The 11,204-nt window shown below is 35.5% G+C and overlaps 1 protein-coding gene across 1 annotated transcript; it reads right to left on the bottom strand.

Annotated features, from left to right (window-relative positions):
* Positions 1–2,206: 2,206 nt before the first annotated feature.
* On the bottom strand, positions 2,207–5,319 carry LOC141453133 (uncharacterized). Its single transcript, XM_074125906.1, has 2 exons — positions 5,160–5,319; positions 2,207–2,712 (listed from the first exon to the last, which is right to left on the bottom strand). The coding sequence occupies exons 1-2, from the start codon at positions 5,163–5,165 to the stop codon at positions 2,248–2,250; spliced, it is 471 nt and encodes a 156-aa protein (XP_073982007.1). The 5' UTR covers positions 5,166–5,319; the 3' UTR covers positions 2,207–2,247.
* Positions 5,320–11,204: the final 5,885 nt, after the last annotated feature.

The following is an 11,204-nucleotide window of genomic DNA, read 5'->3' on the forward strand; positions in this document are numbered from 1 at the left end:
ATCATATGGTTTGCTAAAATAGTGATATTGATATGGTTAAAAAATTTTTTGCCTTAGCATTAAGTTCGACTTGTAACCAATGTAAATGTTGATATGTTGTGGAGAGGATATAGGCATAAGGCCTGAAACCTCCTTTTAAATATATTTGTATAAAAATTTTTAAATTGTAAATAAACATTTTCAAATTCAAATTCAAATTGTTGAGAATTAATAAGTGCCAATAATCCCTTAGTTTGAAGAATATTAATGAATTCGAAGCTTGGCAATATCGTCATAAGATTATTTACATCAGATTTGGTTGTTGTATTGGTGTGTTATTTCTTTTAATAGTTGTTTTTGTTTACTTATTTGAAACTGTAATTAATTATAATAAGAAAAAACGATTAGGGTAAGGAAATGGTGCAAATACATATGCTCGCGTATATATGCATTTACAATTATATGCATGTGCGCCAAAGGCGTGAGTGGAATGAACGACGATCATCCAGTGATGGAAGCCGTTAGTTCGCCAGATTGGCAAGCTTGCGCAGCATTCATCCTAGGAGGTCGGCGTTATGTGTTGAGATGATCACGTGGTCACCGATTCTTTAGTCTACGCTGTGGATTTGAAGGTAGTGTTGTAGTAGACATGTTGTGGATCAGATGGTTGTAATGACTGTGTAGATTTGAGTGGAGTTTTGTGTATCGAGATTTGGGCAATTTCAGAATCGAGAGAAATATTTAGATAAGAATGTATTGTGTGATTGGAGACGTAGAAGGGAGCGTTAACTATTGTTCTTAGAATTTTAGACTGTAAGGTTTGAAGTCGGTTAATGTTCGATTTTTTGGCACTTCCGTACGTCCATATTGGGGTCAGTAGGGCTGTATACAGTTTTCTTCTGTACGTCAGGGTCAGTTATGAACGTTTGACGAGTAGTCTTTTCAACAATTTGTACCTGAGATTGAGGTCGATTCGTTTTAGTCTCGTGTGGGGGTTCCATGTATCTTAATTAGGTGAAAAATGACGAGATCTTTGACAAACGAACCCTCAATAGATTCGTCATATTTCTTCACCCAACTAAAAATGTTTTAAAACTAAGAGAACTATCCATAATTTCTCTTTAAATATGAAGAAAAATTTGGTTATTTTTAAGTTTTAGTTTCAAGTTTTGTGTTTTTAAGTTACTGAAAAAAGTTTTTGAATTTCTAATTTAATTAAAAATTTTACAAAGAATTCCTCCGAAGTGAGGCATCTCCTTAACATGACCTCATGACCTGTATTTAACGACCATGATTCCGAGCTGTTTTACAAGTTACAAAATTGGAGGTTTACTTTTACCAAAAGCTCCAAGATAAAATATCCATGCCTCACTATTTTTTTTGTGTGGCTTTTTTCGGCATTGGTTTTCGCCATAAAGCCCAGCATCGTTTAGGTGCTTATCACAAGATTATCACTTACTTATAAATACATTCGCTTCACACATTCGTCCCTCTACTATAACATATACAACTATTAACAACTAACCTTACAACTAATGGATGGATCAGTACTCTATATTCCTGCCATCCTTGTAGCTTAACCGAAATTAAAATCACGTAATCCTTCTCTAATCATTTTCTTACATTCATTCTAATCGGCTATAACGTTTAAATACATTCATATTTCATTGCTAGCTCTGCTATAGATTTAAGCACATAGATGTTGGTGGAGAATATTATGTCTTCGTAGGGAAATGGTGCATCTAAATACCTGTATATGTCGTCAAACATTCGTTTCCTTTCTACTGCGTAACGAGGACATATCATTATTATATGTTTGAAATCTTCCTCCTCATTGCAATCTACGCAAAGAGGAGAGAGGACCTTTTGTTGATCCTGTGAAGATACGATCCACACACCGCGTGGTTCGCTCTCACCTGCTTATTGTCGTAACAACCCTTGTGACAGTACCCTTAAACCATGGTTGTCTAGGTAACTGATTAGCCATAGTTTTATAGAATCTCCCTTTATTACCATTACTGTAATCTGTCAGCCATTTTTGTAGTGCTGCTTTTGCAATTATGCGCTATTATTCCTTACATTCTATTTTTTAAGCAATTGCACGAGAAAATGTGAATAACTTCAATTTAAATCTGCAAGTTACGAGCTGTTTAAGAATAATTGATAGTGACCCAGAAATTGAAAGTTGAACTAAAACTATTATACCAATTTCAAAATCAATAGGCCATTTTTTGTTACTAGAGAATATTTATTTTAATTTTTACAGAATTATTTATTCCTGCATCCACCTTTGCTGCCACTTCCTCCAGATTCATGGCAGCAAGGTCCTTTCTTACTTCTGATCGCTTTTGGTGGGCAACTCATTGGTAATGGTTTTTCTGGTTCTTTACAGTAACCATACTCATACGGTGGGATTTCCTTTGGTCTTAAATCTGGCGCTTTGCATACAGTTTCTCTTTTTTTCTTTTGTTCCAATGTTTTGCATTCGTCACTTTTCTTATTCCATAGAATTGCCGGACTGAGTATTAGTTCTGAATGAGGACTTTCTAGTAATGTTGGTAGTTGGTATCCTTCAGTGTTAGTTGAAGGTGTCCAGTTACCGGAATCTAGCCCGCGCCACAATGATTCTCCCATATGGCAGGAAGATAAACATTTTGGAATTGTTGATGGGAAATCCATCAAGTACATGAAGACATTTCCCCTGCAGTGCGGGATGAAATTCTGCAACACTCTCTAAATAACGAACAAAATAAATAAATCATTGTACACTAGAAATTAAAAGATATAATTCAAGATAAATATAATGATTGCAATAATTTCTATTCACTCAATCAAAAAGAATCTATAGATAATAATTTATTCGGGAATCAGAGAGTACGGAATCGAATTCAAAACAAGATTTGAATACTTCGAACTGATAAACTGATTCCGCAAGTTCAGTTTTTGTTTCGTTAATAAATTATTAAACGCATTAAGTTTCCATTATTACTTTTTTTTTTTTTAATATTAAATATTTTAAAGTTCTCTCTTGGTCATGTATTTGTTGTTAAGTCCCGTATAAATTGGGTGTGTTAATGTATCTTGAATTTGATTTAAGCTAAAGCGGTTTAATTTATTGATTACAATTATAATGAAAGGGTTTTAATTGATTCCTCGATGCAGGTTACCCTGCTTACCCTTTATTGTCTTTTTTATTACATGCTAACATCAACCCACTCTACGTTTTATTGTACGAGGGTCGTTTGAAAAGTCCGTGCAAAGTCAGAGAGATAGCACTACTGGCGCGTATCGAGGTTATGTTTACTTAGTAGCATCTCTTGGAAGAACACACACCAAGTTTCAGCCAGATCGGTCTATTTCTTTGTGTTTGGCATTCGTTTGAATCGAGGAAGTCGAGTGATTTTCAAAAACTGGACGAAAAAGAATTTCGTGTGTTGATTAAACACTACTTTATGAAAGGCAAAACGCCTCAGGAGACTAAAGAGAAGCTTGACAAACATTATGGTGACTCTGCACCTTCGATTATAACAGTTTATAAGTGGTTTCAAAATTTTCGCATTGGCCATATGGGCACAAGTGACGCTGAACGTTCTGGACGCCCTGTTGAGGTTACTATTCCAGAGATCATTGATAAAATCCATGATATGGTGATGGATGACAGAAGAGTGAAGGTGCGTGAGATTGCTAGTGCTGTGGGCATCTCGAATGAACGGGTACATAATATTTTGCATCAACATATGTACATGACAAAGCTATCCGCAAGATGGGTGCCGCGATTGCTCACGCTTGACCAAAAACGAAATCGTGTGAAGTGTTGCAAGGACGGTTTGCAGCTGTTCCAGAAGAATCCGCAGGACTTTAAGCGTCGTTTCGTCACTGTGGATGAAACATGGATACATCACTACACTCCTGAGACCAAAGAACAATCTAAACTATGGGTTACCAAGGGGGAATCTGCGCCAAAAAAGGCGAAGACCGTTCCTTCGTCCGGAAAGATTATGGCGACTGTCTTTTGGGATTCGCAAGGAATAATCCTCATCGACTATCTGGAAAAGGGTAAAACTATTACAGGTGCATATTATTCATCGTTATTGGACCGTTTGAAAACCGAGCTGCAAGAAAAACGCCCACGATTGGCCCACAAAAAAGTCCTTTTCCATCACGACAACGCACCAGCTCACACCTCAGCAGTTGTGGTCGCAAAATTAATGGAAATAGGGTTCCAACTCGTTTCACATCCCCCCTATTCTCCAGACTTGGCTCCCTCGGACTACTATTTGTTTCCCAATATGAAGAAATGGCTGGTGGGAAAGAGATTTTATTCAAACGAGGAGGTGATTGCAGAAACGAATGGCTATTTTTCAGACTTGGACAAATCCTATTATTCGGAAGGGATCAACAAACTAGAGCAGCGTTGGAGAAGTGTATAAGCCTAAAAGGAGACTATGTTGAAAAATAAAAAAGGTTTACCCCAAAAAATTAAGTAGTTTTTATTTTTGCACGGACTTTTCAAACGACCCTCGTACTTATTAGAATTATTTTATACATCAAAATTCTGATCTTGTGTTTCTGCTGCCACAATATCTTTGATTTCAGGTTTCTTTTTCCTACTGGATAAAAGCAAGTATTGGAATCGAGGTCAAAATTTTGCTTTCTCTACCCAAAATATCCGTTTTCTAAGTGACCATCCCTTGGTGTCCAAGGAAAAGCTGATCAAGAGAAAATGAGTAGTTTAAGCTAACTTAAAGCTGAGTTTCAAGGCCATTTAGAAATGTCAATTGAGCGTTTAAAAATAACCAAATCTTTCTGTTTCTAATTTTATCGAAGTTTTCATTTATTTATCGAGTAAACAATACACGAATGTCGGTTAATGTTATAGTGAATGTCAAATAGTTGCATACTTATTACTGTCAATGGTGAACCAAGTCTTAAATGATAAGTAAATAATGTTATAATAGTGGAAGGTATTTATTTGTAGGTGGGAACAGCAATTTCGTATTAGAAATTAAACCACGAATACCGAATTGCGTTCACAGAACTTCCCCTTAGAAGAGCAAACAAAGTTCAAACTGCGAATAACTAAATTATTTAAAGTATTTAAACAAATAAAAAGAGTTCTAAATTAACTGATTAATTATAGTCTACACAAATGTTTTGCTTAAAATAATTATAAAATTTACCAGCATTTTTTGTTTTATTTTTTGTTTCCTTGATTCTTGACTCTGACTTGAACTTGCTTGCACTTGGAATTTTATTCGATGTTTATTTTGTTAAACAAAGGAATATATTATTGTCACATGGTAAACAATAATGTTTAATAAAAATAAAATTAAAAATATTTTATCTGAAGCATGTGTAATTATTACCATATCATTTTTAGCTATTACAGAGAATATTAATTTTGTAAAGCGAAAATTAGTTCAAAAAAAATTAATATTCTGTTAATTGCAAAAAAAATGTTTAATTCTATGTAGAATTTTTCTAATGCTATTAAAACATGAATGACATGATTTGTGTGCACTTTAATAGTTTTTTTCTTTTGCAGGTTTAAGTAATGCAATCACAAAATCTTCGTAAATGAATAACTGTGTATTTTAGTTTGATCCCACAAGTAATTTTGAGACTCGACTGTTCAAAATCCTGGATATTTTTTTTTAAAATTTTTCATTATTATCTCAAAAAGAAAGGCTTCAACGACTTCCTACACTCATTGCAGTCATCGTCAGTATAGCTTACTGTCTTCTGTCTTTTGTTGTTTTAAATGAAAGCTAAATGTGCTGGTAAAATACTAAATTTAAAAGAAAAATGAACTAAGTAAAGTACCATTTGCAGTTATCTTTTAGTTATCTTTTTTCTTTTTTAGATTGATTAGATTAAATTAGGGTGGCCTCAAGGCCTGCGGCACCGCGACCCCTATGGATCTATTGTGGCTCCCCGGCTTTAGAGCTCACCCTCCAGACCCGTCCGTTTAATCAGACTCTTAATTCTGGAGAGTGGCTCCTGGGTAAAGCTCTCAGGCCTTGGTTTTTCCTCCCCGAGAAGTAACATCCTTAGCCATACGAGCCCCTCACACTGACACAACACGTGCAGTGCCGTTTCCTCCTCTTCCTGACAGAACCTACAAAGGCTATCATCTGCCAGGCCCATGCGATGCATGTGCTTTCTGAGCCTGCAGTGGCCCGTTAATAGGCCTACAATTATCCTTATGGCCCCACGGCCTTGACGGATTAATTCTGCGGTCAGTCTCGGCGAATAGCCTCTGATGAACTCCTTCGCCTGTCTCAACCCAGTGGTGGCAAGCCACCACTCCTGAGCCTTACTCTGCACCCATACATTGATGGCCGCAGACTTAACACATTTCGAAACCCCAAAGCAGGGCTCCGGGCCGACGAAGTGTCCCGCAGAGCCTTCCTGGGCCAATAAATCTGCCACTTCGTTCCCCTTGTGTCCTGAATGACCAGGTACCCAAACTAGAAAGACCTTATTCTGGTCACTAATTTCCTTCAGGGCACCCAGACAGTCCCAAACCAGCCTTGAATTGACCTGGTAGGAACTAATTGCCCGTAGAGCAGCCTGACTATCCGAGAAAATTACGACCTTAGAGTTAATAATTCTTCGCTCTTTAATCTCGGTAGCACTGAACCTAATTGGAGCTAGCTCAGCCTGAAAAACTGTAGCTAGTTTTCCTAGGCTAACCGAAAAGCTACATTTCGGTTCCCCCCCGTACACTCCCGCTCCTACTCCCTCCTCCATCTTGGAGCCATCTGTGTACCACATTGAATCTTCCACAACTGGGGGTCCACTTTTCCAAGCCTCCCGGTCCCCAATACAGACTTTGAAAGTTTTTTTTTTTTAAGATTTTCCCAAATATAGCTCAAACAATTTCCTTTAAATTTTGTAAGCTCATTATTCTCGTATAGATTATCCATTTTTTATTTGTAACGTTTTTCGAAAAATTTGTTTAAGGCAACTTTTGGGAAATAGAAGTGGGTAGCTTTCCTCTAAAATTCATTTCAGTAAAATCTACGATACTTTTCTTAAGTATTATACATAAATGTATTGTTGAATTTTGGAGTTAAAAGAATAATGAACGCCTGGAAGTACAATTTTACAGAATTTATTGTTCCCTTTTTTAAGAATGTTTCATTTTTTTTCAGTTTTAAAACTAGAACTAACTCCTAAAATTTTTTCTGAACTTATTTAAATTAAATACAGATAGATCAATAAGTTTTTATTTAAATAGAGAAATTCTTTTTATGACGTTTTGTCGTCCTTAGTAGAACCTGACGTAGAATATCTCAGTCTTGCTATTTTCGTAATTACTACATGCCAATCGATTTATCGAACTTATCTTACAAAATTTAACAGAATCTATCAGGTATTCCTAGGAATGCAGTATACTATCGGTAAATCGATATTGCAATATCAGTATCGCAATCAGTATTCAACTGAAGTTAATTGACTACTGACTTTTCTCTTAAAAGTTTATTTAGAGCCACAGTTCAATGTTCTATTTTAGTGAACTATGAAAAGGAGTGCAGGCTAAACTGGTATCTATCTGTACGTTACCGTATTGGATTCCCACGCTGAGATCCTTAGATTTTCTATTCCGAGCTTCTTACAGCTCACTGTCCGGTGATGGTTACAGTGTTAACTGTACGAGTGAACACTGTCTGGAGGCCGACAGTGCTCTGAGGAAAGCTCCCGGGCGCCAATAATCTAAGATGTTGACGCGCCTTAAAAATAAATAAATAAATCCGAGCTTTTTTTTTTAAGCTTGGTAAAAAGAGGGTACAGGTTAGTTTTGTTGGAAGCGAATCCCAGTGAGGTTGCAGTGGGATGAAGGCTCAGTAAAGTAGAGGATTGACAGAGGCGGCTGAGGAGCTTGGAGGCGGAGCCGCCATCGGACTACGTAATTCACAGATCGATTGGGCAAGTGGTTATTATGGAAATACTACGAGTTTTATCGCTATTTGTTGACTTCACCCTCTTAATTTGTCTCCATCTTTACCCAAGATCAGAGCTGCGCAGTAAATCCTGTATATTCTGTCTCAAAAAAAGTAAATTTAACAGCAATTTGATACAACCATAGTGACCAGAAGTCAAAGTTTTTCCACACAAACCGCTGATTCAATCACATGAAATGAAATAAAACCCGAACTAGGTTAAAATGAAAGAATACAAGCTTGCTATTACGTAAGAAATCATTGATTCCTGTTGAAAATGTTTCAAATTCTTTGCAAGAAAACTGACATTAAGGGGAGTACCGTGAAGCAGACGCTTCACGACTGCCTTGTAGAGGAACTTTTTGAATTAGTGAAAATTTGAAGTACAAGAAAAATTAGTAATTTATGATTGAGGCAAGAAAATTACTGGTAGGTTCTACTAAATTGTTCTATTTCTCAAACATGTACAAATATTTTGACTATTTACACTGCAAATGAGGGAAAATTAACTCAAAAAAAAAAGTTATAGAAAATAAAGACAAATTATGGAGCTAATGTTACCTCAAATTGAAAACAAATCGTACGTAGTATGTTCAACCAAATATTTAGAACACAAAACTGGTTATGAATTCAAAGAATGCTATCATTAACAGCGTTTAACTCTGTAATTTTTTTTTTATTCTGAATAAAAAAAGAAAAAAAAATACGAACCTAATTTTAATGAATATTTCCAGAGCTGAATGTGTGGCCATCAAACATATTATATATATAATTTTGGTGTGTGTCGAACATAGTTAATGTATTGTTTAGGGTACATGTTTGCCGGTCATTAAATAGATTTAAGAAGATTCTCATGTAATCCAAGTAGCACTTTGTGATCAACGTATTTCATATCAGATCCGAAATCCAGTCTTAGTTGGTCTAGTATGGCCGACAGAAAGGTAATTAATAACTTCTCGCTTTTTAAGAGGACATTTAATATTCAAATCATTTTACCTTCTTTTTGTTCCTTTTTTTTTTAAATTTACTTAAATCTCCACTATTGCAGGTTATAAAATCAAAGAAAAAATACTCTTCATTTGTAAATATTACAGTCAATTAAGTTATTCCTTAAAATGTATTGTGTTTGTTAACAAATTTAACAAAATTACGGGCTTGTGATTAGATTTTTTTATTTTATTTACAATTGCATTGAAAATCAGAAGGTATTATTTCTATTGCTTACTCAATTTTGAGTTTTTACTTGCAGTATCCATTTTGAGACCCCTAAGTTCAAAAAAATGATTTATTTGAGTCCCTAATCTAAAAATTTGACATATGTTTAGATTAATAATTGCTAGCCAGTTAGAATGTACCACTGCCCATTTGATACAGCAACCTTTAGTTGAAATACTATAGCTTCCAGAATAAAGCTTATGTATTTCTTCCTCAAAATGCGGAACTCTGTGTCATATACACCCTTCATACTGTCGGGAAAGTATGAATTGCATTGTTTCTTGTATCTTTTTTGACGTATTTAATCAGTTTGCAAGGGCTTATGTGATCGTTAGAATGGAGAAATGCCGTTATAAACTTACAACAATGCCATAATAAATTCCACAACACCTCATCTGCACATCGCAATCCTTTTAGTCTGTCAACTCTCTTTCCGAGCAATTACTGGCCATCCAATGGCCAATGGCCTCCAGATTTGTTCCAGTGAATAAATCCAAGTTAAAGCTATTAAAATCCCTTATATTGAGTGCTACTGAGGGTCTCTTAATTCAATTTTTAGTGAATAACACTATAACTTTTTTTTTTTGGCGCTTTAATGCGATTATTATAACAGAAACAATGAAGCAAACGAGTGGAAAAGTTACCCAGTGGTAACACTCCAAAGCATTACGCTGTTAGTCTAACTCTCCTTCACTTGAGAGGAGATCACGAGGCCACTTTTTCTTAAGGCGTCTTGTCCGGGTTTTCAGGAAGAGTTCTTGAAGGAAGATTTTGAGCTAGAAGGTTTATATGAGATTGCAGGTTGAAGTGGAGTTTCCTGTATCGTGTTTTCAGCGACTTGTGTGACAAAAGGAATGTTAAGGTCAGTGTGTATAGTCCAGGTTGGAGACATAAAATGGAGCGTTTACAATAGTTCGAAGTATTTTAGGTTGTAGAGATTGAATCCTTTGGAGATTGGAGCGTTTGGTTGAACCCCACAGCTCTATTCCAAACGCTCAGGTGGGTTTTAAAATAGAAGTATAAATTAGTCTTTTGTTGTCCAGAGAGAGTTTTGATCTTTCGTCTAAAAGTCTTTTAAGTAGTCGATAGCCTCTGTTTAGTTCTGTACTTTTAAGTCTAATGTGGGGATTCCAAACTATAATTAAAATAACTTTTTCAGTAGTTGGGACTTGATGAGCAGGATTCAACAAGAATTCTTTAAAAAATCATTCTAAATGTGGATGTACAGTGGAGCTCCACAAACTATAAAAGAATTGGGATGCACAAAACTGCATCTAAAATGCAATAGAGAGATCAAAAAGTGGTGACGTATGAATTTAATCCAATTATGAAATATCCAACCATCATAAAAAATGTGCATGCTTTTTTTTACACTATTTCTGTCATTTATAAATTTTACTTTTTTAAAATATCTAAATTATTGAAAAATAAAAAAATGGTGAAGGTAAAATACGAAATAAAATTGACGGTTCTTGTCCAATTCCCAAGCGCGTATGAGCTGCAGAAGTAATTGCTGATTATGGAATGTATAGGCGACCTTAGGCTTTAGCTCGTTTACCATATCGCACTAATTACCCATTACAATCTTTTTACTAAGCAGCACAAATTAACTTAATACTTATTGCCAGTAAAAAGTGTTACAAGTGAAGCTGTAATCGGTTATTTTAATCCCCAGATTGGTCTGAGCGTTTTTTTTTCTCTCTTTTATTCAATAGGAAATTACTAACAGAGTGCGTTAGGTTGGCTAGCTTGAAACTAACTGATTCACAACTAAAACTGCCTTCAGCGATGCTAACTAATAACAAAAAACACTGGCTTACTATTACCATACACTTTAGTTTCAGTATTTTGAGTGGTGATTGCAGCCAAAGGGCGTGATAATGACCGACCTTCTTCGCACTCTACTATGTAATATGCAGCAGTAAGTATTCAAAATCGCCTATCAATAGGTCATATCTTCAGTTCTTTTCTTTTTTATATTATTACCCAGAATGCTACTGCGTATTCATCATTTTTTTTATTTATCTTTTTTTGTGAACGATGAGCATTGCCTAGTTTTAGTGG

This window comes from Rhodnius prolixus, unplaced genomic scaffold, assembly GCF_049639745.1.
Source record: "Rhodnius prolixus isolate KJV_2025 unplaced genomic scaffold, Rpr scaffold_3, whole genome shotgun sequence".
NCBI classification, from domain to species: domain Eukaryota; kingdom Metazoa; phylum Arthropoda; class Insecta; order Hemiptera; family Reduviidae; genus Rhodnius; species Rhodnius prolixus.